Here is a 25,350-nt window from a genome sequence, read left to right as displayed (position 1 = left end):
GATTTATCCTGAGGCTCCTGTTTTCCGACTTTGTGGAAATGTGAGTTTGGAAAATCTCGCTAATTAAAAACGGAATTACTTTTGATATGATCCTTTTATAGACGATCTGTGGAGTATTTCTTCTTAAGTGACCATTTCGATATTTTTCTTCTTAAAGACTATTCGCCATCGAGTTGACGGCAAAGGCATGAACTTATGGTATTGGAGATAGTTCTCTTTTGAATATTCTTGTAAACTTTTAATTTGTACACCTCCTTCAAGGGAAGGGAGTCAGGGAGGCGTCGAGGAGAAGCTCTGGCCTCTGGGTGTGGACTGTGGAGGCGAATTCCTTGGCGACGGCTCAGGTGATTTCCGCCGCCCTTCTCTCTCTCCGTTAGGCTCTATTCCTGCTCTCCCATCGCGGCTTTGCTCATAACTCTCCTGGAAACCCTAGAATTTGTGGGGTCTCTTAAACCCCTAATCCCCTTCTTTGGTTGCAATGATGCACAAACCCTAATGCTATCAGGCCACTATTGCAGGCCATTCCGAGTTTCCTAGACCAGTTCGACCGGAGTCGGAGTCGAGATGGAAGTGGTGGCCCTGGTGAGCGGCGGCAAGGACAGCTGCTTCGCCATGATGCGATGCCTCGACTACGGCCACAAGGCATCCACTAATCCTTTCCCCCCACTTAATCCGTGTTTTTATTGACGAGTTCTTGTTAAAACTTGCTCGATCCTTGCAGGTCGTCGCTCTGGCTAATCTCATTCCCCTCGACGATGCTGTCGACGAGCTCGACAGCTACATGTACCAAACTGTATGCACTCTCCACTCCCACAGCAGCAGCCGCACCTGCTGTTTCTTTGCGCCCTGTAATTTGGTCATTTGTTTCGGGTATGTACTGATTGCTCTTGGTATTGTTGTGGTGCGGGGAGGGTTTAGGTTGGACACCAGATTGTGGTCTGCTATGCTAAATGCATGGGGTTGCCTCTGTTCCGGCGGCGCATTAGTGGATCAACAAGGCAAGCTATGTCCAGAGATTTTGCTCCCCAATTATTACAGTCTGCAGATGAAATTGATGTGGTTTGTTGATCTGGCTATTGTTGTCTGCAGGAATCACGGTCTTAAATATAGTGTTACTCCAGGTGATGAGGTGGAGGATATGTTTGCCCTGTTGAGTGAGGTTAAGCGGCAAATTCCGTCTGTCGCTGCCGTCTCTTCAGGCGCCATCGCCTCCGATTACCAGAGGCTTCGGGTCGAGAGTGTCTGCTCAAGGTTGGGCCTGGTCTCATTGGCATATATGTGGAAGCAGGACCAGACTTTGCTTCTTGAAGAAATGGTAAATTGAAATTCACGTTCTTTTCTTTGGCTGATTGTCTGGCCTAGCAGAAACTGCTTACTCACGTTAGCAGGTCTTTTTTTCTTCTGGTTTTGACATCTACAGATAAGAAGGGGCATTGTGGCTATAACTGTTAAGGTATATAGTGCACTCATGTTTGTGTTTCGTCGATTTCATTTAACTTGCTCGCATCAGTGCACTTGTCTCTTTGGAAAAAGCGGTTGATCCTTTGGGGTTTATAGGTTGCTGCACTGGGGTTGAAACCTTCTGCTCACTTGGGGAAAGAACTGGTTGAACTTAAGAGCCATCTACTCCATATGAATGAGTATGTTTCTAACCCCATCTATCTGCACCTTTTCCTATTTAGGCCATTTCATGTTAAAAATAGTGGTTCCTTGTCTCTTATCAGAAGTTATGGGTAAATGCATTACTTCTTGTAGTGATCAATGGTTGCATATGGTTTCTGAAAATTACATCCTTGCAGTGAATTATTGTCTTTTAGTATTGTTCTTGAGAAATAGCCAGCTCATAAAAGTCAGGTGTCTAGCTTTTGGTTGTATGGCCGATTGACTGTGATAGTTTCTCCATCAGGTCTTATGTTTGTTGCATATTTACTGATTGTTGGTGAGCTGGTAGTAATGTTTCTGTTAGTTCCTGTAAGTGAACTGTGTTTCTATTTGTCATGAATGGAAATGGGAATTCCTACACTTTGTTGCACTCTGCTTGTCCTATTCTCATGGTTTTCTATGTAAATACTGGCCTTTTGCTTGCATACAAATTCAGCTTGTAATTTATCTCATTTGTTTTCTTAATATCCTATTAGGAGTTATGGAATCAATGTCTGTGGTGAAGGTGGAGAGTACGAAACACTAACTCTTGACTGCCCTCTATTCCGTGTAAGTTTGAGGAGCTGACCGTGAAAATCTGAAGCCACTTGTTTTAGAATGCTAAGTAGACCATAAATGTTGTCACATTCCATGGCATGTTGGTACCGTCTACACTCAAACATGTCCATCAGATGCCTGTTGAGTTTTATTGTGTGTGCTTATGTTTTTCTATTAGAAACACCAACTGTTGAGTTCTCTGTACTATAACATGCCTATATTTGCAGAATGCAAGAATTGTCCTTGATGATTTTGAAGTAATACTCCACTCTGCTGATTCCATTGCTTCAGTTGGAATTCTTCATCCATTAGCATTTCATCTTGAGCACAAGCCAGGTTCATCTAGCAGCATTGGGGATGGTGCTATTGCTCAAGAGAACTCGAGTTCCTTGTATGAAGTAAATGGAGGTATTGTGCATGCTGATGCGGAAGACAAACAGACTTCGAGTCCAGCACCAACTTCTGATGCTTACCCAAATATAGATGTATGCATCTCAAAGACAGGGAAGACGGTCTTTTCCATTGGTTGTTGGAAGAAAGAACCGTCCGGATCTTGTGCTTCTGAAGGTGCATACTCTCGTGGTCCATTGAACTGTTAAAAATCCACTTGGCAGGAATACCTTATGTTTTCTTCCATCTTGCTTTCTCAAACGTTCATTTACAATTCCGTTATGTCAATAGGCCTGAAGGCAGATCTAGTTGCGGTTTTGAGCAGAATAGAGAATCAGCTCAAGGAAGAGGGATTAACTTGGGTGAATGTTCTATATGTTCACCTCTACATTTCAAGCATGAAGGAATTCGGATTAGCCAATGAAGTTTATGTCAGCTTCATTACAGAAAAGAAATGTCACCTTGGTGTTCCTTCACGCAGTACAATTGAATTGCCACTAGTTCAAGTTGGTTTAGGCAATGCATATGTGGAAGTTCTAGTTGCAAATGATCTGGTCAAAAGAGTTCTGCATGTACAAAGCATCTCATGCTGGGCTCCTAGTTGCATTGGACCTTATAGCCAGGTAAAAGAACACTCAATGATAATTCTGTAAATTTATATTTGAACACGTGCGCTCTTTTACACAGTTACATATAGTTCTCAAGAAAGTTGCTGTCTGCAGACTGGTGTTCATGTATGTTCATTCTGGCACATGAGATTTTGATCTAATTTCTTGTAGGCAACACTATATGGAGAGATTCTATATATGGCTGGTCAGCTCGGGCTTGATCCCCCTACAATGAAGCTCTGCCCTGGAGGTGCAACAGCTGAACTGGAACTAGCACTGGTAAATAGTGAAGCTGTGGCTAATGCCTTCAACAGCTCTATCTTTTCTTCAGCAATACACTTTCTGGTGTACTGCTCTGCCCGGTTGACATCCAGTGAGAAGGAAGAAGTTGAACATAAACTTCAGAATTCATATGTTGGTAATTTAGATTGCTCAAGAACCGGATCATATCCTACTATTCTATATGTACTTGCACCAGATCTTCCAAAAGGGTAAGCATATTTTCCTTTTATTTTATCGCCAAGAAAACAGTATTGTTTGGTTCTACATATTTGAGATATGCCATGTTAAGTGCTATCTAATCTTTGCAAGAAATACTTCTCATTTTTCAGAGCGTGTGTGGAGATAAAACCAACATTATATGTCCCCACGAATGATGATGATGATGGAGATGCTATGAGAGAGCTGGATACTGGAGGGTCACACCCAGCATCGAGCAAAGTTCCGAGTGAGTGGAGCGCACGATACTCTGGCTTGCATGACTCATGCTGCCTGATCCACACGGTTGCTGGGAGGATTTGTTCTGCTGTAGTTTCAATCACAAATGATATTGCATCAAAGATCTGTTCTAGAACTGAACACCTCTCGGACGAGCATTTGAAAGCCCTAGCTAAATTTTGTGCTTTCCAGCTCGCAAAGATCCTGATAGATAACGGCTTTTGCTGGGACAACGTAACGGTACATTTCTGTCCTTTAATTACTATTTACTTTGCAACTGAATGACTCCTGCCTCCTAATAGCATTTCTGAATTAAAACCTGCAGATGTTAAGGTTCTACTATTCGGTAGAGCATCCAGTGGCAGCGGATGTGATGTCCCGTGCATTTTCTGAGGTTTTCACAGAGCTTGGAGAAGCCGATAGCTCCTGCAGAACTGATGGGGTGCCTATTTTCAACATGGTTCCAGTTTCTGGATCTGGTTGCTCGGCTTCGATGAATAACATCATAACGTGCGAGCTATTAGCTTCCAAAGCTTAAGGTCAAGAACCTGGCCTGCACACACAACTTGGTTCAGGTGATCCTCACTGGAATGCATCTTTCTTTAGGACATTGGAGGCAAGTAGGATTTTCTGCCAAACGATCCGGCGCTCTATCAGCTGGACAACAGACAATCAGTTGCCTTAGTGTTAGCGGTAGTCTTCTGTGTTGGTGATTTTGGTTCATTATACGATGGTTATCAATACTATACTAGTATACTATATTTATACATCTACCCGCTGGGTCTGGTTAGCCTGAACTGTACTCCCTCCGTTCCTAAATACTTGTCGCTGTTTTAGTGCAAATTTGAACTAAAACAGCGAAAGTATTTAGGAACGGAAGGAGTAGCTTGTAAGGACATCGGTGTACTGATACTGAGGATGCTCAGTTAGTGGCACGAGTGTTCTCTGTGTTGGTCTTGCACGCAACGATTAGCGAGCTGTGTTATTATATTATATACTCAGAAGGGAAAGAAAACGTAGGTACAGAATTCAGAGCTGGCGTGGCTGCTATTCTAGGGAAAAACTTAAGATGGATAGTTCAGCCAATCATAACGATTTCTGCTGGAACAAACTGACCAACGATTTGCAAATCAAGAATCCAACGCAACATTTCACCCTAAAAAACATTTGAATAATGCAGCCTTTAATATTTAAACTGCACAACTGGCCTACTAGCCAACAGGAAATGCGGACAGCAAACGAGTTCCCCATTTCTCCAAATCTGCAGACCACATATATATAAAAGATAGAACAGATCAGCCAGCTACACATCTCTCTAGACTTGATCAATTCCATCAGGTGCACCGATCCGAAGAGGGACAGAGAGAGATACGACGACCACTACCAGCTGGGTCCGGCGATAAGCGTACAAAAGTTCTCGACACGCCTTCCATAGAAAAAGCAGCTGCGCTGCTCGCCTGCTCTTAGTTCTGTCTGTCTCTCTCCTCCTTCCCCCCTCTCTCTCTCCCCCTTCCCGACCCAGCCAAATTTAGCCGTTAGACCACCTTCCGCCTCTCTCTCTCTCTCTCTCTCTCTCTCGGGTCTGTGTGTGGATTTCGCCTGGCTCTCGGAGAACACACACATCAGATCAAGAAACAGAGGAGGGCGTACGGGGGAGAGGAAGAACACATCTCTGATCTGTTTCCGGCTGCGATCCATCGTCCTACGCGCTTCCAACGCATAAATACAGCCGGTGCCGCGGCTCGAATCGTCGGCGCCCGGCCTGATTGATCCCATTCGATCGATCCGACGTGCTGATCAAGATTAGGCAAGATGATGTTCTTGGCGTGCTGCTACAACGATCCGGACATGTTGATCGATCCGGAGACCATCTACCCCACCCGTGCCGACTGCCAAGACGCCCCCAAGTCGCGCTTCAAACCCCAGGCAATTTTTCTCTCCAAAATTTCCATCCTAAATCCAGCAGAATCGAGACAGGAGCTCTCTGTTTATGGATCCTGGATGCATACGAAGTCCCAAATGTTGGTATTTTTAATTAGGAAGCCTACTTTTCCTTAATCTCTCAAATCGAATCGCATAGCCGACGCATCCAGCAATGCTGATTAGAGAGATCAGTGACGGCCATGTATTGATCATCAAGTGCGTATATTGAGTTATTGACTTGTTATGTTCCACGTCCTATTGGCAGCCTCGCCGCACGCTGAGTCCAAGGAGATGGAAGCTGTTGTTTAATGAGGAAGGCTGCCTGGACGCAGCTGGGATGATCAAAAGAGTACAGCGTGGGGTAAGCTATATCTTTCTCCAGATTCATGACCAACAGTCTAGTTCAGTGATCCCACACTTAGATAAATGCCGTGTATTCTGTTTAACACACGCGGTAAAACTCTCGTTCAGGAATAATTAGACGCTCTGACTTGTTCAAGCTGTGCAGTACTACACCCAGTCGAGAATTATTCACACAAAACAAAGTTGTAGGAATTTTGTTGTGGTGCATATTTCGATATTTTGGATCCTTCAGTCTGTTCCTGCAATAACTGCAACATTCAACAGGCAGAAGCTAAACCATGATTGTTTAAGAAATCTTACCTACACACTTGCTAGAGGTTACTCCATCAATAACCCTTTGTTTGGAGTCAATTCTAGACGCACTCTCGCCATTTTCTACTTTCTAGTTTTCTCCTCAATAACCATGTATTTCTTTGGGGGTATCTGTTGGTATTATCCCTTGTGACCATTAGATTGCTTCTAGGTTTGTGACTCTCATTTTAATTGAACCAGGATATTGTCTTTATTTTGGTTATGCGAACAGGGTATCCACCCAACCATCAAAGGAGAAGTTTGGGAGTATTTGCTGGGCTGTTACGACCCTAAAAGCACTACTGAACAAAGGAACCAATTGCGACAGCAGAGAAGGTTCTTTTATTTTCAGTTTCATAATACTTTTGGCTCATTTTATTGTCAGTGTCATGTTGCAATGCATCATTTTTATCATCTACAAACCATAACCGTTCTTGTGTTGGTCCTTTTTTTCAAGTTTGATACTACTCCCTCCGTCCCATATTAAGTGACTCAAATTTGCCGAAATATGGATGTATCTATACCCAAAAAACGTCTAGATACATGTAATATTGCGTCACTTGATATAGGACGGAGGGAGTACAATAGAGCAGCTCAAGTCTTGTACATAATTTCCCTCTCTTGTGTACAGAACCTTGGTTTATAAAATTGTGGTGCACGCGGGCTTTGCTCGCCGTAGTTTTTTCGATAGAGCAGCTCAAGCGATCCCTAAATGCATACTTTAAATATGTCCTGTCACACTTATGATTGACTCAAAGCTAAAATTACTCAAATAAATCTAAGTAGTTTAGATATAAGAGTTTCCAGAAGAGTGACGCAGCCTACATAAAAGGGATACACATTGAAGGCGTTGTACCTGCCAGTTTCAATTACTTGGAAGACTGGGTTGTGAAATATGTTATGCTGCATGACTGCATTTTAGCAATGGTAATTTGTTATTCAGGAAATTTACCATGGCTTCTCAGAAAGTTATATAGGCATCATATGAATGGGACAAGGAATATACTGATTTGAATATTTTCATAGGTTAGAATACGAGAAACTAAAAACAAAGTGCCGAGAAATGGACACAACAGTTGGCAGTGGAAGGGTAATTACTATGCCTGTCATAACGGAAGATGGCCAGCCTATCGAGGATCCTAACTCAGAGGGAGGGGCTTCAGCGGGTGTAGAACAGCAAACCAGTAATGAGCCGCTCCCAAAAGAAGTTATTCAATGGAAACTTTTACTGCACCAAATTGGTAAGCAGTGTTGCCTCTGTTTTCAGCATCCATCATATGTAAAAGAAATAAAAAATTGGCATATAGTCTTAAGTTTTTGTTTATCTGATTCTTTGACTATTCAATTGTAGGTCTTGATGTTAATCGTACCGACCGTACACTAGTCTATTATGAGAGTCAGGAGAATTTGGCACGGCTCTGGGACATTCTTGCTGTGTACGCATGGATTGACAAGGACATTGGTTATTGTCAGGGTGAGTAGTTTAAGCAGCACATATATTTTTTTGTTTTTGTTGTGTGGGTCAAGTCTTGATAGAAGGACGCTCAATAATGAGTTAATGACGATTTTCTAAATGCTATGTTGTATATATTCACTAAATCCTTTCATATAACCAGGAATGAGTGATCTTTGTTCACCCATATCAATCATTTTGGAACATGAAGCAGATGCATTTTGGTGCTTTGAACGACTGATGCGCAGGGTGGTAAGCATCCTTAAATCCTAGTGCTTTTTGTTCACTCCAAAAAAAATTCGATCCTTTATGCTTTCAATTGTTATGCACTTCATTCCCTTCTGCTAAAACACATGGTAATGGTAGCATAGTAAGATTTAAATTTATATTTCTGCATATAATATTGTACAATTACAAAGCTATAGAACACAATAATTGCAGTTCAATCTTGCATGACCATGAGTGGCTAAGATGATTGCTGTAAGATGCACCAGTATTATCTTTTATGCATATATGCTTGCATAATTTGATATCCGTTGAGTCTAAACTCTGCGCTTTAGGTATATTATTACTTTCAGCTCAGTTCACTCTCTGATTTTAACTTAGCACAAGCGTTTGTCAATTTGACAACCCTAAAATCCATCTTGTGCATTAAAAAAGTCATCAAACAATAACAATGTTAATAAAAATATGGTATTCAAAACATACCATTATGTTCCATGCCATTTGCTGAGAAGTGTCAGTTATGTGGCGCTGTGCATGTTGGTTTGTGACAGAGTATATTTGGTCATGGAATTGGTCAATCTGGAATTTGGCCACGAGTAATATTAGCTGTTCTGCTGCATGCATGCATGTGGTATCTCACTTCGTCCATGTTTCTATAAATACTAAAAGCTTTTGTATTTTACCTTCAAAATATGCAGCGAGAAAATTTCAAGAGCACTTCTACTTCCATTGGAGTTCGATCTCAACTTACCACCTTGTCAACCATAATGAAAGCTGTTGATCCAAAGCTACATGAACATTTAGGTGAAGCTTATCGGAGCTAATTGTTGTTTACTAGACTGCTCAAGAAAGCAATGCCTTAGCTTGCTAAATTATTGAACAATGGTTTCACCTTTTGTATTCCTAATGAAAGATTATGTATGCAGAAAATCTTGATGGAGGGGAATACTTATTTGCCTTTCGGATGCTGATGGTTATTTTCCGTAGGGAGTTCTCTTTTATAGACACGATGTACCTTTGGGAGGTAAGCTTTTATGATAATGTCGCATAAGCGCGTGTAGTGTGCTAATTGTATTTGCACTAGAACAGGTTTCTTGACATTCAAACATAATGATCATTCATTGACCTCTAGTATTCCTAATCTAGTACCAATTGTACTGGAGTAATTATTTGTTTCTAAAGGCGTTCATAGCTACAAAGTGACTATTCTCTTGATCTTCAAAATGTTGCAGCTCATGTGGTCTATGGAGTACAATCCAGGTCTATTTTCAATGTTGGAGAGTAACAGTAGCACATCTAACACAGATGCAAAAGATGAAAATACCCTAAAACAGTGTGGTAAATTTGAAAAGAAAAACTTGTTGACGGCCAAGAAAGATGAGCAGATCCCTCTATCTGTCTTTGTTGTAGCTAGTGTAATAGAAGCTAGAAACAAGCGGTTGCTGGGGGAGGCAAAAGGTCTAGATGATGTCGTCAAGGTCTGTCTGTCTGTCTCTCTCTCTCTCTCTCTCTCTCTCTCTCTCTCTCTCTCGCATAGATCATAAATGAAATTTTATAATTTATAACGTTTATGGTCCCCGGAGAACAGATCTTGAATGAAATCACTGGAAGTCTGGATGCAAAAAAGGCATGTAGAGGGGCATTGACGATTCATGAGAAGTACCTAACCACAGTGAGTTTTCTGTCTTAACTCATATAGCCTTAAATACGCTCACAAGTCATCACAACGAAAAATAATATGTGCTTTCCCAAACTGCAGGTAAAGGCATCATAGCGAAAAGTATTTGATTGTGCCTTTTTTTCTTCAGAGATAAAGTTGTATCACAGGATTTTCTTTTCTTTTTTCATTCTTGATGTGTATGTGTTCTGTAATTATTTGGCCCACTCTGTAATTTGGCATTTGGACAGAAGGAAATGAATACCAGTGTGCAGGAATAAAGTTTGCATTTATTTTGAAAGGTACATCATGAAATGATCTGTGGGATTATAATATTAGCATAGTTTATGTTTTGGTGGAGTTAAAGTTTCTTGTGATTCTTTAGCATCCAATAGTCGGAGAGGTGGGCTAGGAATAAATAAGAATCAGCAAATAAAATGGCAAACTATCAGGCTAAACTAGAAAACAGAAAATGAAATGACAAATGATGGACTACACTAGAAATCTGGTTCAGGCCAAGTCCTGATCTTTCTCTAGAGAGCACATAAAATCCTGATCTCAAAGTAGAAAGACGGGGAAATTAAGAATCCTGATCACCATTATCATGTTGGTAGATATAAAACATTCACGACAAACATATAGTTGTGTATTTGCATTTTCCAAACATGCATGAACCTCAGTAGATAGTAATTAAGCCAAATCGTTGTGATCAGCACATGCAAATTATACCGGGTGACATTCTGAATGGAGCCAAATTACCTGTGAAAGTAAAACTAACTGAATACCGATCACTTTAACGATAATAAGGGCACGTGATACAATTCAAAATGGATAAAACAAGGCGGTAAATTGAGGTCTACCATACCAGACTTTCTACCTAAAAGACCCCTCCTTTTTCTGAGTTCCCATTCCCACAATTTGTGCGGCAGACCAGTTAAGCAGAACCAGGGCCTCTCAAACTGGTATGTGCCGAAATGAACTACAACCAAAGAGAACCTATAGATCCAAAAATAGTGAGCTATAAATAGATTAAGCCAACAAACTCTCAGCCCTTCCATTTCCCGCAACTGGGAAGAGAAAATCTATGCCTGCTACTCTTGGAGCTTTGGAGGGGACTGCAATTCGGTTAATTTGCGACAGATCAAGCAGGAATAGGACGCCAAGACAATTGTTGCAGCCACAGTAGAGATGTCACCAAGAAGATGAAATTCTGTCAGATGTAATTGGTTGCTCGATGAATCTTGGTTCCTAAGGTATGTGAGATTGATTCCAGTTTCACTGCATGATAATTATTTTCTCCAACTTTATTTGTGTGCGTGAAACACAAATATCGAAAGCATGGATGCATTATCTCTATCTGTTCCTTGTGCTTAATCATTTTATGGTTCTATACATGATCTGTCTCAATCCAACATGGGTAGAAATAATATCATCAATTGCCACCATTATGTTCTGAAGAAAGCTTTCAGATGAACTGGCCGTTTTCTAGAAGTTGTTTCTGTTCATATTGTTTGGCAATTATTAAAGGATCGCATCACATTTTCTGTATGACATTGAATCTTATTAATCCACGGCCGCAGCAAACGTGAGATCTTTCGTTTTTCCATTTGATTTGAAATAGCATTTCTTCTGTTAACGCCCTAACTTGCTTGTGAAGGCTAGATCATTTCATCTAAAAAAGGCCAGAAAAAGAGGTGGGAGGCGCAAAGATTTAAGTGGTGGATTCCTCGCAGGGCACCGCGGGCGGGCAGCCGCCTGTGGAACCGGTTAAGATGAAGGGCCTTCTCAAGGGCCTCCGATACATCTCCCAAATTTTCGGTACGCACTAAGATTCCTACCGATACCAATCACCATTCTAGAGTCAAACCCCACCCACCCACAAGGAACCTCAACAATGTTCACAGCAAACATTACAAATATCTATGTGCAGAATTAATTAACTCAACTAAAACAAATGTTGCCTACTTCAAAATTGTTGCAAGACGTAATGCAGTAGGAATGGGATATTATAGGATGGTGTTTGTAAGACGTGTGTACCTTGTCTGTGCGGATGCACGCGTGTGGGTGGGTTGCAGATCCTAAGGAGACGGAGTCGGAGATGCAGATCGGCGCCCCCACGGACGTGAAGCACGTCGCACACATCGGCTGGGACAACGCCTCCGTCACCAATCCCACCTGGGTAATTAATTAATCCCACTCCGATCGCGTCGTCCCAGGGCAGAGCATGCTCCTGATCCGTGGCGATCGATCGAGCTCCGTCGATCCTAACGGATTTCATTGGTTGCAGATGGACGAGTTCAAGGGTCAGCCGGGAGGCGGCGGGCCGGAACCGTCGTCGCACCCCGGGGCCGCGGGAGCGGAGCAGCCCGGAGGCGGCGGAGGAGCCGGCAAGGCGGAGCAATCGGAGAAGCCGCGGCGGACGAGAGGGAAGGGGTCGGGGGGCACCGAGGCGAAGCGGCGCGACGGCGGCGACGGATCCCGGAATAAGACGAAGGGGGAGGCGGAGGGCGGCGACGGGGAGGCAGCCTCGTCGGCAGCGGCGCCGAAGCAGCGGCGGAGGAAACCGAAGCCGTCGGCGGGCGGCACCTCGTCGGGGCGGTCCAAGTCGTCCTCGGGCGGCGCCGCCTCATCGGACCCGTCGGCGGCCGCGGACGACGACGGCAAGTCCAAGTTCTAGAGGAGGAAAGTGGGCGGGCGGCATTGCTTCGCCGCGCGCTGCTCTGCTCTCGCCTGGATTGTGCTTGGCTTCGCCGCTTGAATTCGAATTGGTATGTTACAGCTCAGTACATATGGAGGAGAAGCTTTCGAATTTGAAACTCTTGGGTTTTCGTTTGGATCCTCGGAACCACGAGCCCTCTAGAGAGATTTGGGCCCTTTTTTTTTCCTTCTTCTTTCTTCTCTTTTTCTTTTGTAATACTGCATCGTTTGTATTGGGCCTGTGTTTGGAACAGATTGTGTTTAGATGGCGGTGTGACGTGTAGATGTGGGCTGAGAAAACAAATGGGCCGTCTGAATGCTTAGCATGTGCAATCTTTTTTTTGTTTTTTCACATAGAAATGTCTTCCATTATCTAACAAACAATACAAAGCTAAATCTCTAGTCATTCAAGATAAGCTGTTACATTCAAAGCATCTGGTGATAACGACCTTTTCCATGTAATAAATCCCAACGAACCGACACGCAAGAAGTTGTCGAATGTCGATACGTCGGTTGGAGAGGTGTAGTAAACATTACAGTACACAAGCCTGCGGTAAACATCAAAGCTCAAGCTCAAGCTCAGACCGTCAAACGCATTTACGAGGTTTGCTTTTGCAGCAGCTAGCTGACGCGTGCAACGAAGCGAACAGTGAAACATCACCACTCACACATACATATCGGACATGACACATCTGCAGTGCGCGGCACTGAAAGCGGGGGGTGTCGGCTTAAGCGGCAAGCAAAACACGCATCCACTTTCACATCGATCGACCACAAGTTTCATTCACGAACTTTCAGAGAACAGTGGCCTGTTGTCCTCTCAGGTGTATTCATTCGCGCGTCCTCCTGGTCTCTTTAATTTCTCCCCCCGCGTACGTACGGTCGAGCTCACCTGAGTCCCTCCGATATATCCGTTTCGAGTTCTCTCCACGGCACGCATATATGTTCAGATTGATCAGCACCACATCATCCATCCATCGGTAGATCTTCGATCTGCATCATTTGTATGATCCGTTCCATGTTAATTCCTAATTTTTAGAGGAATTTTAATTTTATTCCCTACGCGTGCCGGCCACCACCTCGATCACCCTGCAGTAGTGCTGCTCTGTGTTAGACCCTGGAACATTCAGGGGTAGATCTAGATCGGAGAGAACTTTTTTTACTGTAAATCACGTTGGGATTCGGGTAGAGATTGAGAGAGACAGAGAGGAAGGGGAACATGTACCTTCTTCCTGAGACGATGAGGAGCTCGACGGGGCAGCCATGGCGACCGTGAGAGAGCGACGGCGGCGGCGGAGCTTCCCATCGCTGTCTGCGCAAAAACTCTAGATAGGTAGGGGGTGTCGGTGGGGTCGGTGGCAAACGCAGCGAACCTCGTAGTGCGTGCCCTAGCCCCCCACCTCTTTATATAGCGCAGCGCAACAGGGGCCCGCCAACCATATTGGGTTGGGCGCCCCCGATCAGGACGCGTCAAATCTAGGCCTGATGGGCCGTTGGGCCCACACGGATGGGAGATCACTCTAACACTCTGGACTTACCATGTAGATTTCGAAAACTGTGTATACAAGGATTCATTTACAAAGAAAATGCAGTTTATACCATTCTTTGCCATGATTGACTTTAGCCATTCCGAGTAATTTTTCTTGTAATGCCCGGTCTTTTTGCAGTGGAGGCATGTGTCTTTGTCCATTGGAAGAGTCTTTTGCTGTTGCTGATGTTGCATGGGAGGTTTACCATGTGGTTTTGAAAAAGAACTTTGATTGCCTTGAGCGAAGTTTTTTTCTTACTATCCCTCACATAGTTTAGGTAACCACCATACGAGGATTTAATTCTATCCTCCTCTTGCACACACATGGCTATAGTCTTTTCAATATCCCACTTCTCTGGTTGAATATTGTAGTTGACAACAAAAGTGTCAAACTCTTTTGGCAATGAAGCCATAACGAGATAAACAAGCATTGCGGGTTTAATCTCTAGATCAGCATCCATGAGTTCAACTTAAAAGCCATGTTGCTCATCCTAAGTATATGCTCTCTTATGCCATGTCCCCCTCCTATGTAATTTTCTGTCACCTGCTTCAGCAGCTGGGTAGCATATGTCTTTGAAGAACCAGTAAACTGCCTCTTTATCTTTTCGAGGTACTTCCCTACGGAAGCACACTCTGCAACTGAGCCCACAATAGCGTGCTCAATTATGTTCTTTATGAAAGCCATGCACTTTTTATTGGTGGTGGGCCACTTTTTATTCTCGAGGGTGTATGACATCTCCAATGGAGCATACTTCCTCTTCTTTTTCTTCAAAGCATCATCATCATCTTTTGCATCCCTGACTGGCTCTGTAGGCTTTGGTGGTTGTGGAGTGTCAACCACCCAGTCCACCTCAGCACAAACAAAGACCAGGTCAACTTTCTTTCTCCACTCAGTGTAGTTGTCACCCCTGAGGGTTGGTACGTCCTTGAGGCATCCCATCAAATAGTACCCTCCTGAAACCACAATGAAGTGAGAAGATAACAACAATTGCATGCATTAGTCCAACGTTGGTCAAAATTAATTCATACAGCTGTTTGTGCAATTTAATCTATATCACCGTTGGGCAGAAAATAGAATTAAATGCACACTTTAACCATTAATCATGATCATGCTATTAACGACGTTGGTCAAGAAAAAATAACAGGATCACAATTAACATAAAACATTTTTAATCATGTTCTTTGCATATTTAAACAACACTTTTAAACTATTTGCAACGGAAACTATGAACAACAATTATAACTTTATACTTTTCAGAAGCATCATTTTGCACTTTAATATTTCCTAAAATAAACATCTCGTTGGTTCAGTTTGAATAGGATACAAAAATTAGACCAAATACTGCAAAACTGAACACAAACAGTAATGAAGAGAAAAAAACTTTTAGGCGCTGGCCTGCTTTCCTTGCGCGGCCCACCTGAGCGCTGGACCGGACGCAGCCAGCCACGGCCCAGCAGCACGCCTGCGGCCCTTCTTTGCACCCGCGTGGTTTGATCTCGGTCGTCCGTCCGATCCGACGGCTGTCCGCCATTTTAGCCCGAACAAAAAGGAGGGCCGGCCGAACCCTAGCCCCATTTCCATCTTTTTGTACTGGTGGCGGCGGCGGCGAGGTGCGCCCGAAGCCGCCTGCCGGCGAGCGGCGGCGAGCCGCGCCCCCGACCATCTCCTCTCCCCACCCCCTTGATTTCTTTTCTTTCCACCGGAGTCTGGTGCTCCTCTCGTGGCGGAAAAGGGGTGCGGCCGGAAGCCCCTCCTCTCCCCCACCTGTTTCACCGGAGTTCACCGGCGCGGCGTCGTCCCCGGCCTCTTGCCTGCGCGCGTCGCTGTCAAGGGACCGGCGGCGGCGCCTCTTTTCCCGGCGGGTGCGACAACTCTCCACCCGGGTAAGCCTTTTAGGGTTAGAATTTTTTTTCTTTTCCTTTTGATTTTCCTTTTGGTTTTCTTCTGTCTTTTTCTTTCTCTCTTCTACCCAACGGATCTAGATTCTAACAAAGCTCTGATACCAATGTTAGACCCTAGAAACATTTAGAGGTAGATCTAGACCCGGGGAGAACTTCTTTACTGTGAATCATGTTGGGATTCGGGTAGAGGTTGAGAGAGACAGAGAGGAAAGGGAACATGTACCTTCTCCCTGGGACGACGAGGAGCTCGACGGGGCAGCCATGGTGACGGCAGTGGCGGAGTTTCCCGTCGCTGTCTGCGCAAAAACTCTAAATCAGTAGGGAGTGTCGGTGGGGTCAGTGGCAAACGCAGCGAACCTCGTAGTGCGTGCCGCGGCCCTCCATCTCTTTATATAGCGCAGCGCGATAGGAGCCCGCCAACCATATTGGGTTGGGCGCCCCCGATCAGGGCACGTCAGAGTTAGGCCCGGTGTGCCGTTGGGCCCACACGGATTGGAGATCACTCCGAAGCTCTGGACTTGGTTGTCTTTGCTGGATCGCATTCGATCGCCAGGAGGAAAAGACACGTGTAATCTCTCATGGGGAGGAAAAGATACGTGTAATCTCCCATATCAGCAGAAAGAACCATATGCATATAGCGGACGAAAAGCATGGTGTAGTACATCTTTGGACGGCCGCTTAATCGGACATGGAGGCCGGCCGCGCGCGGTAGCTGTCCCTCCCGGGCCACAAGCTGCAGGCTGCAGGACAGCAGGACCCCGCGAGGAGCTAGCTATATCGTGCGCCATATTTTCCCTGCTCCCTCGCTGTAGAGGACCCAACTGAACCGAGTCGCGGTCAGCAACTCAGCATTATTGTAGGGTGGCTCACCTACCGTTGTTGTTGTTCTTGTTCATTCCCGACGTCTGACGCCGCCGATCGAGATCGACCGCCCGGGCCCGGCTATAGCTCGATAGCTGTACTTACTTTGGCTCTGTCCCAAACGCCCGCGCGGTCCCTTCTGCAACCGATCGAGCGCTCATCGGCTCAGTCCAGTGATTCGTTTTATCTCGAATACTTTCTCCGATCCAAAATAAGTGTCCACACAGTATGTACTACGAGTCGACACTCCGCCGGCTCCCGGCCGCCGCCGGCAGGCGACTGGCAACCTGACGAGCAGGATGGCTAGCTGGATCGATTCCAATTCGATCGGCGCTAGCTACTTTGGCCGTATCTATGAATGGAGTATCTGAAATTCTGAAGAACCATGTGACACGGTCACACACTGACACTGACATGTACCTACATACAGAGCTCGATCGAAGCGGCACCCGTGATGCATTGTTATTTGGATCTTGACCACTATTTCCCCACGGATATTTCGCTTGGGCCTATCACACGCTAACAGTAGAGGACGGAAAACTCGTCACTCGATCGGCTTACTGCAAAATCTGCAATCCTGCTCTCTACTAGCAATGCAGCACAGCGATATGCATGCATGGGGCAGCTGAATTAAGTCTGGCTTAGGTGTAGCTAAGGTAGCTAGCTTGTCGAACGAATCGATCGATGACCATGACCCCATGCGATGCCAAATGTATGTCCCTTTCTCTCTCACTGTGTTACTCTAATTAGCGAGGCGACGAAGCATCAAATCTCCCACGTTTTGTCGCGGGGCTCTATAGCTTGATCGATCGGTTGGATCATCCATGTCCTAAAATAGCTCCCGCGAGAGCGCGGCGCGGAACGATCGATCGAGTTGGATGGCGCGCCCGCTTTTAATCCCCGGCTGGTGCCATTAAATTCTCCTTCAATTCATCGCTTCATTTAATCGATCACCAGCATTCCCGGCCCGTGCGGGGGGCCTGGTTTCAATGGTTGATTCGGTCGGCTAGCTCCTCCAGTTTGGGAGCTCCTTGAAGGCAAAATTAGTTATGGCATTTAATTCACGGAAAAAGGAAAGCGGAATTAAATTAGACCTGTTCACTCATTTAACGGCCGGAAGCCCGGTCTAGTTCGCTAGCTAGACTCCCCTGCTACGTACTACTGCAGGCTGGGCCGCTGGGTGGAGTACATGCCATGTACGCGCTCATCGATCTTGCATACATACAACAGTTTTCTTTTTCATTCCTAGTGAAAAATCAAAATGCGTAGTGCACAGCAGGGTGGGGGAATTAAAATGAACCCAAGTTCGCTAAAAAAATGTAGCGGTGTTATATCGATCGATTGATCGATCCGTGGAAGTTAATTTGCCAGTTAATTAGCAACCGTGCTCGTATACGTATACTGACGTAGGAGTACTCCAAAAGACGTGCTGTACCACGGAGTGACCATAAAATCGTGGACGTGTCACGTACGCGTACGTGTGGCCAGTGGTTCCTTGATCAATTCCTTAATTTCCGGGCACCGCTAGCTAGCTAGCTGATGGCGGAGCCAGGAGGGATCGAGACGACACGATCAACGAGGCAAGCTATAGCTAGGCACGTACCGGCACGTCTAGCTAGCCCTGAAAGCGAACGAATCGACGGATTGTCTCGGCTCCATCCCATGAGATCGAGCGAGCCAGCGATGACCGATGGATCGATCCGTGTGTGGATCGCCGCGCTGGCAACGCGATCGGTGCACCCGTGGCATTATCGGACCTGGATTCAATTCAGGGACGTAACGGCATTATCCGCCCTGCGCCTCGTTGCATTTCGATCGTTTCGCGGTCGGATGAGCTCAACAGAAGCGGCAGGGGGAGATCGAGAAGCGGTCCACGTAGCTTAGCCCGGTTCCCGCAGCGCGCGCGCGGGGGTCGACCGGTGTCCCGATCATCGAGAGCGCGCGGCCGGGGTGTCTGCAGCTTACTTGCAGACAACCGTTTTCCCACCCCGGCAAGCTACCCAAGCACCCAAGCCCCCGCGAACGCCGAGGAAGGAATTAATCAACGCATGGACGATGGAGATGTCCATCCATCCATGCCACAGTACTGCTACTGGCTTCGTGCAGTGCGGTTACTGTATACTACCGCACACGGCACATCCCGTCGCTGTCTCCGAGAGAGAATATGCGCTGACGACGCCAGCTCGCTCCGTCGACGACAGACGGGTGGACGGGCCAGCCGGATCGATCAATCATTGTGGCTGCTGCTAGGTGCCACGGCCACGCATGGCGGCTAGCTAGCTTACTCGATCCGTGCATCGATATATCTATGCGTGTGTGTCCCTGACTATCTCCACAGATCTCCCTAGCTCAGCTCCCCGGCCGCGGCCCGTCCACCTCCGCACAACAAGACTAAATCTGCGTACCCGTTAGCGTTCTATGTATGTGCATATTATTTTTCGACGGAGGGTTATTTATTGCATATATGGGTCGAGAAATTTGACCGTGGAAAAAGTGGTCACGTTATATGGAAACCGGGCTGAAAACGGAACAAAAGTTCACACGGAGAAAAAACACTATAGTTTGTAGAAAGCAAGATTACAACATAGCAATCGAACATCATTTGATCCGGAATGGGAGCACCCAAGCTCAAGGCTACCACCTGGTGCATCTCTTTTTTGACACACACGCGCACACGATGACCCCAACCTTAAAAAAACTAATTGTGCCGACTTCTACCCATCGGAAAAGCGTTGATCATTGACATCCACAATGGCACCCAACCAAGGAGAGAACTCTCAGGTTGGTTCAAAAAAAAAAGAGAACTCTATTTGTTATGTAGCTTTTTTTTACGGGGAAGACAGGAGCTCTGTCATTTCATTAAGAAGAGAGACAAAATGTTGCTAATACAAAACGGCCGAAGCCACAAACAAAACAGAAAAAGATCCGAACCCACAAAGCTAAGTGGCTCGGTTGTACAAATCAAACTCTATCTGCTGCACGCTCTGTTGAACTGGTCGATCTCTTCAGTAATCCGACACCAAAGGCTGAGAGGAGGCAGATTCTTGTTTTCAAAAATTCTCCGATTCCTCTCCTTCCACATGTTCCAAACCATATATGCAACCACGTAAGCTTTTGCTTAGTAAGATAAGATGGCCGATCGACTAGTTATTCTCGCGTGAACCATGCATGTTCAGGGGAATTAATCATTATGTATGGTCACTTAGCTTTGTATATACATGATGTGACTTGATAGATGTATATATATACACGAGGCTTACTTATAATAGCTAACTGGCTGCCAGGCCGACAAGGCTCGGCTGCACTGACAAGGACTCAACACGCAGGTTCGATTCCGCTAAAAATGCTGCTGCTGGTGCTATAACTACACATACACATGTAGCTAGTGCTGTCCATGCACAGGCCATTTCTGCGAAGGGGAGAGGGGACGACGATATATACAGAGCCCACCACAATGATCGTGCCATTGGATTGGATAATCCTGTTGGTAGCTAGGAAAACGGCCAGGGACATATCAGCGAGAACGGCAAGGTTTTGGCCGGGAATATCGAGCCTGATTGATCGATCGAGCACTATACTTGCAGGAATTTTGGTAGACAGACAAAAGCACACACGATCTTCTCCATCGACCCATCGATGCTGCATGCACTGCAGCTTGATTGATCATGTACGTACGTTCCACATTACATATGCAGGTACGTGGCCGGCCGAGCTAGCCACTGTCGATGTGGTACTGCATATATACTTCCATAAAACCGCGGCATTATTAGATTCGATCGTACAGCCACACTTCTGTTTGCCTGGATCGAACAAAATAAAAAGGCCCTGTTTGTTATACTGGCGTGTGTGACATTAATATATATGGCCGGAGTTCAATTAATTATGAAATGCACGCGCATCGGTGATCGATCGACAGGGTTAGTACATACATACACGTGCAGCTACTACGTAACTGTTTTGTTTAAAAAACATACATGTGCAGCTACTGTTGTAAAGAAAACATACATGTGCAGTGCATGCGTACGACCTTTGCCTAACTCTAACCGTATAATGCTACTACTTAACAAATATAATACGGCCGTATTGTACGAGTCAATGTGCTATAGCTAGTAGTTTCAATGGAATGATCAAGTAGACTTTGAATATCCTACTAATACTCATCCAGAAAAAGTAATGCTACTAGATTAAAAGGGAGAATTTTTGGGTGCTCTCCTCTCTGTTGGTTTCCGTCGCTTTCGTAGGATTGGTGTGGAAGGAATGGAGTAGTCGTAGTGTGTGGAGCCGTCACTCTTCCCGCATGCATGTAACCATTAACAGAAGAGAGAAATCTCTATCTCCGCTCGAATTAGAAACACCAAATTAATTAATGCTATTGAGCACCACATGATTGCGCCCGTTTGGTTAAGAAATGGATAATCAAATCAAGAGGCGGCACTGCTTCCATTCAAGAAGCTTTATTAACTAACTGCCGGTAATTAATCATTCGTTGTAGTTAACCCATGGCAAGAGCTCCACCTGCAGCGATCATCAGGCACGGCTGGCCGGCGAAACACTGCTCAGATCATGAGGAGAGGCGAATCCCTTTCCTGGGATTTCGTCATGCCCGCACTCGATGGCGCCCGTGACCTGGTCTTCTGACGGTCGTATTTAGAACTAGTGCGTGTTTCAGAAAACAATAACAAAAGAATTGATTAGTCACGCAGACATGCAATGCAGCAGCGCAGTGCAGTACTGCAGCGTGGCCACGACGATGCGGCAGTAAGTACTGTTCATGGGTCAGATATGCTCCTGTCTTTTTTCCGAGAAACAAATGCTGCACTGCTGTCGATCATCGATCTGAAATTTTCTGAACCATGCCTTTCGTCTGGGGGAATTTTCTGACCCACCTCTGCTGCATGCTAACTCTAATCAATTTGATCGTTTCTGGCTTGCTAGCTGCTGTCAGCTCATGCATGCATGCATCTATTTCCCGTTTGCATCCACCAGATTCCCCCTATTTTTTTCTGGAAATTTCTACCTTTTTTTAGGAAAGGATTTTAGTCGATCGAGAGTACTGGAATGAAACAGAAAATTACAAACTTAAGTTGCTGGAGCGATCATGTCATTCACGCATGCATAGACATAGTTGATCATCATCTCGATCGATCTGAGCAGATTAGACGGATCTGACGCATTTGGCGGATCGACGAGACAGCTAGCTAGCTCCCCCGGCCGTTAATTAACTCTAGATCGAGAGCTATAGCTTGCGCCGGTCGTCTTCTTCCTTCCTCTCTCGAGAGCTCGATCCGCTAGCTTATCGATCGTCATGGATGTAATCCAGAGGCGTCGCTGTCGAGGGTGATTGGGATGGGACACCTTACATGGCGGCAGGCCCAACATATCGTCACGAAACACACATACTTGCATCCATGGCTTATCGATCAATCAATGATCGATGATCGATTAATTATTCCCCATGATTACCTCCCACGTTTTTTAATCAGTCGACCGATCGGCCTGATCGATCGATGGCGTCGCATTAATTCCGTTTAGTTCGTTTGGCCGGCCTTGCGCGTAGCTGTAGGGGCGTTGCGTGACGTCACGTACCCATTTTGTCCGACCTAGCTAGCCGCATGCCAAAATTTGCTCATCGGTCTTCAGCTATAGTACTTTCGTACTGACATCTTATCTTTAACCAATTAGAAATAATTAATTCATCGTTAGTGAATTCCCCGCAATTCGGAGTACACTAATCTGCCCTTTAGCTAAGTACCGTGCTTCGAGCGCATATATAGAAGCACCTCCCTTAGTTTAATCTGTAGTTGCACTAATTTATCGTGATGTACGGTAGTACAATATATTGCCCAGTAGTTGTTCATCACCGACCTTTGCGTACGCGTGCTTAATTAACACCCTAATGTGCATGTACTTAACCTTACATTAATTTGTACATCCGTCAGTACATATGCAACTTGCAATCGAGCACTTTTTCTTGCTTGCGAAATGTGTCAGTACGAAGTCCATCATTGGACACGCAGCATTAATTAATTCCTCGATAATTTTATTCCCGGAACGGATGTCAAGAGCTTCGCTGGTTACAGACAGAACAATAGAACCACCTGAAGGACACACACACACACACACCGGTGTACGTAGAACGAGCGAGAAAGATCACCAAACTGGTGGCCGGATATGGATATTTACCTACACACGTCTACGTACGTACGTACGTACACATGGGAATTAATAGCCGGATGGGCGCTGCAGGGAATTAAGGAGGGAGATCGAGTACGTACAGTACTTTATCATTTATTTGTATGATGAGTATGCTCCAACAGCTAACTATACATATATGGAGTATATGAATAAATGTACGCCTGGCGACGTACGAGTACCATATACGATATACACTGATACGCGTACGTGTCAACTTTGTCGCGTGAACCATATATACATACTGTTCTTGGAATAGGGGTACCTGCATGTGTGTACACGGACAGTTGCCGTTCCATATCCATCTCTCTCTCATCCATATCTGACATATCGATCTCCCGACCCTTGATAGAATCTGATCATGATGATCATAACTAGATCGAACGCAGACGCATACACACTGATTAGTTAGTTCGCGGCCGGCCGTTTCCGCCGTCGCCACATCGCTGTCTCTGCCTCATTGTACAGAGCAAAAGGTTAGGATACCGATTGGACGTACGCTTGCTTTAGTTTAGCTGAAATGATGAAATTATTGCTGACATTCGCGGTTCCTTCGCTCGGGCATATACGTACGTAGGACACAAGAAAAGGAACTACAGTGTAAAGTAGGCCACGAGATCAATTAATAGGATCGATTTAACGGGTGGAAAATGTCGACGGTGACCATGCATGCATCAGTTTTTTTTTTCATTTTTGTTTACCAGTATGAATGCATCAGTTTTTCATGTACATGGCCTCTTCCCCCCTCCCCCCGGCCTGGCCGGTTAATTATAGCGTTCCAGCTGCCCCATAACTCCAAAGAACGCGCGCGCGCACGCAGAAAACTCTTCCAATGGTGATTTTTTGTATTATGTGCTCCTAAGAAATCTCTTTTTTTTTGTTATATGGAAAAGAAAGGAAAAGGTAAGTGAAGACATTTGCTTACTCCCCACCCTCATTTATTTATTTTGTGAGTGTCTATTTCTCAGTCGATGATCATAGCCATCTGATTAAGATTTTTCTCATCATTTACACTTGTATGATTTTTTTACAAATCTCAGTGATTGTGTCGGACAATACTTAGCATCGATTTAGAAATAGTTATTTCTCGGACGCCTTAGAAGCTGCCAGTACATCCCATGAAAATTCTACATACCCAATAATTACAATATCTACATGTTAATTTTTCTAAAAATATTTTAAACTTTGTACGTCCACATTTGATTTTTCAAATAAAGGGTACGTTATCACTTCTAAATGTCTATATTTACTAAGATGTGATTGTTCGTACCCCAATTCCTATCATGTGAATTCCTCTCTTCCGCACTATTGCCTTCCTCACCCCTCTATCGCCATCTGAATGCCCTTCCCCGTCTCATGCTCTACCACCTCCCAATCCATTCTTCCTCTGTGCTAACAAATCTGCCCTTTCAACGGCACCGGCACCCTGGATTAGGCCATCCCTACAAATCTCGAGGACGGCTGTCGTACTAACCTGTCCAACGCCTGTGTGAGCCCGGGGGGATGGTATGTCACTATCGTGTTGAGCCGGTCATCCTACTTATTTGACACCCCCTTCCTCTTTCACTACGTCACGGTAGATTACCGGACGCATTTCAAAGTGCGTCAATTTGGCTTTAAAGTGCGTCAAATTTATATTCGTGGCATTTTAAAAGTGTTGAATATACTCATATTGCCAAAAGCAAAATCTACGGTTCAAGTGCTAAAAGTGCGGTTAAAAACAAAAATTAACTACATTTGAACAAAGTGCCGCTAGCATACTGCGGACAAATGTCTACCGTTAGATTGCTCCATTCCCGCTTTTTTTATTTTCCACTCTGCCTTCCTCCTCCTCTAGTTCTCGTCGTCAAATGGCACATTAGACGATGCATGTGAAAATTCGCTTCAGAAGGCAATGAGTGAACGTTAAGAGAGTAGATTAATTTTGCCCAATAGAAATGGAAATCGGCGGTGCCTCAGCCTCGTCCATGTCTCCCAGGTCGCACGCTTTCAAATATTGCTAAACATGTGCCAATTACGAAGTGAAACACACAATTATGCTCCTCAATAAAACCAACTTTGACCACCTCCTAAAAATCCCCTAACGGGATCGAAAAATTGAAATTAATGTGGCACATATCACAAAAGAAGCACGGCTCGGTACGCGGTTGTGGATCAAATGCCAGGGTGCATGCAGGTACACATCTAATTAAGCGGAGCATGAACCTGAATACAGGGTTAATTAAGGCCCCATTAACTCCTCTCTGCCTAAGGCGCTAAGCTAAGCAAACCAGCCTCATGCATATTGATATCGTCGATCTGTTCGTTTGATAGATCATTGTCGCTTAATTACTCACCCTTCTAA

The 25,350-nt window shown here is 45.1% G+C and overlaps 4 protein-coding genes across 6 annotated transcripts; 3 read left to right on the top strand and 1 right to left on the bottom strand.

Annotated features, from left to right (window-relative positions):
• The first annotated feature begins 204 nt into the window (after positions 1-204).
• LOC100838496 (diphthine--ammonia ligase) lies at positions 205-4,875 on the top strand. Its single transcript, XM_010237645.3, has 13 exons — positions 205-344; positions 519-642; positions 722-793; positions 919-998; positions 1,090-1,315; positions 1,421-1,453; positions 1,558-1,640; positions 2,139-2,211; positions 2,427-2,766; positions 2,881-3,212; positions 3,369-3,688; positions 3,809-4,154; positions 4,240-4,875. The coding sequence occupies exons 2-13, from the start codon at positions 565-567 to the stop codon at positions 4,450-4,452; spliced, it is 2,196 nt and encodes a 731-aa protein (XP_010235947.1). The 5' UTR covers positions 205-344; positions 519-564; the 3' UTR covers positions 4,453-4,875.
• A 431-nt stretch (positions 4,876-5,306) lies between these two features.
• On the top strand, positions 5,307-10,127 carry LOC100838197 (TBC1 domain family member 17). Of its 3 annotated transcripts, XM_003572879.4 has the most exons (11): positions 5,307-5,840; positions 6,103-6,198; positions 6,724-6,827; positions 7,518-7,732; positions 7,843-7,965; positions 8,108-8,196; positions 8,868-8,973; positions 9,096-9,193; positions 9,402-9,647; positions 9,758-9,841; positions 9,929-10,127. In XM_003572879.4, exons 1-11 carry the CDS (start codon positions 5,727-5,729, stop codon positions 9,941-9,943), a joined length of 1,290 nt encoding a protein of 429 aa, XP_003572927.1. In that variant the 5' UTR covers positions 5,307-5,726; the 3' UTR covers positions 9,944-10,127. The 3 variants fall into 3 exon arrangements, with proteins under 3 accessions (XP_003572927.1, XP_024316370.1, XP_024316369.1); XM_024460602.1 differs by lacking the exon at positions 5,307-5,840 and having other exon boundaries at positions 6,098-6,198; positions 6,693-6,827; positions 7,523-7,732; XM_024460601.1 differs by lacking the exon at positions 5,307-5,840 and having other exon boundaries at positions 6,098-6,198; positions 6,693-6,827.
• A 436-nt stretch (positions 10,128-10,563) lies between these two features.
• Positions 10,564-12,939, top strand: LOC100837898 (CRIB domain-containing protein RIC7). The gene is made up of 4 exons (XM_003572878.4): positions 10,564-11,079; positions 11,484-11,644; positions 11,902-12,005; positions 12,114-12,939. Exons 2-4 carry the CDS (start codon positions 11,599-11,601, stop codon positions 12,501-12,503), a joined length of 540 nt encoding a protein of 179 aa, XP_003572926.1. The 5' UTR covers positions 10,564-11,079; positions 11,484-11,598; the 3' UTR covers positions 12,504-12,939.
• Positions 12,940-14,496: 1,557 nt separating this feature from the next.
• Positions 14,497-16,216, bottom strand: LOC100837586. The gene is made up of 2 exons (XM_010238561.1): positions 16,177-16,216; positions 14,497-15,005 (listed from the first exon to the last, which is right to left on the bottom strand). The coding sequence occupies exons 1-2, from the start codon at positions 16,214-16,216 to the stop codon at positions 14,497-14,499; spliced, it is 549 nt and encodes a 182-aa protein (XP_010236863.1).
• Positions 16,217-25,350: the final 9,134 nt, after the last annotated feature.

This window comes from Brachypodium distachyon, chromosome 3 (assembly GCF_000005505.3).
Source record: "Brachypodium distachyon strain Bd21 chromosome 3, Brachypodium_distachyon_v3.0, whole genome shotgun sequence".
NCBI lineage: Eukaryota > Viridiplantae > Streptophyta > Magnoliopsida > Poales > Poaceae > Brachypodium > Brachypodium distachyon.
The sequence above is the reverse complement of the archived record's forward strand: the minus strand, read 5'-3'. Positions and strand labels throughout refer to the sequence as shown.

Coding starts and splice junctions, on each gene's coding strand:
- LOC100837898 (XM_003572878.4), top strand. CDS start 11,599: ATGAAGGGCCTTCTCAAGGGCCTCCGATACATCTCCCAAATTTTCG. Junction 11,645..11,901: donor ATACATCTCCCAAATTTTCG/GTACGCACTAAG, acceptor GGTGGGTTGCAG/ATCCTAAGGAGACGGAGTCG. Junction 12,006..12,113: donor CCGTCACCAATCCCACCTGG/GTAATTAATTAA, acceptor CATTGGTTGCAG/ATGGACGAGTTCAAGGGTCA.
- LOC100838496 (XM_010237645.3), top strand. CDS start 565: ATGGAAGTGGTGGCCCTGGTGAGCGGCGGCAAGGACAGCTGCTTCGCC. Junction 794..918: donor ACAGCTACATGTACCAAACT/GTATGCACTCTC, acceptor GGGAGGGTTTAG/GTTGGACACCAGATTGTGGT. Junction 3,213..3,368: donor GCATTGGACCTTATAGCCAG/GTAAAAGAACAC, acceptor AATTTCTTGTAG/GCAACACTATATGGAGAGAT.
- LOC100837586 (XM_010238561.1), bottom strand. CDS start 16,216: ATGGCTGCCCCGTCGAGCTCCTCGTCGTCCCAGGGAGAAG. Junction 15,006..16,176: donor CTCGTCGTCCCAGGGAGAAG/GTACATGTTCCC, acceptor TTGTGGTTTCAG/GAGGGTACTATTTGATGGGA.
- LOC100838197 (XM_003572879.4), top strand. CDS start 5,727: ATGATGTTCTTGGCGTGCTGCTACAACGATCCGGACATGTTGATCGAT. Junction 8,197..8,867: donor AACGACTGATGCGCAGGGTG/GTAAGCATCCTT, acceptor CAAAATATGCAG/CGAGAAAATTTCAAGAGCAC. Junction 9,194..9,401: donor ACACGATGTACCTTTGGGAG/GTAAGCTTTTAT, acceptor AAAATGTTGCAG/CTCATGTGGTCTATGGAGTA.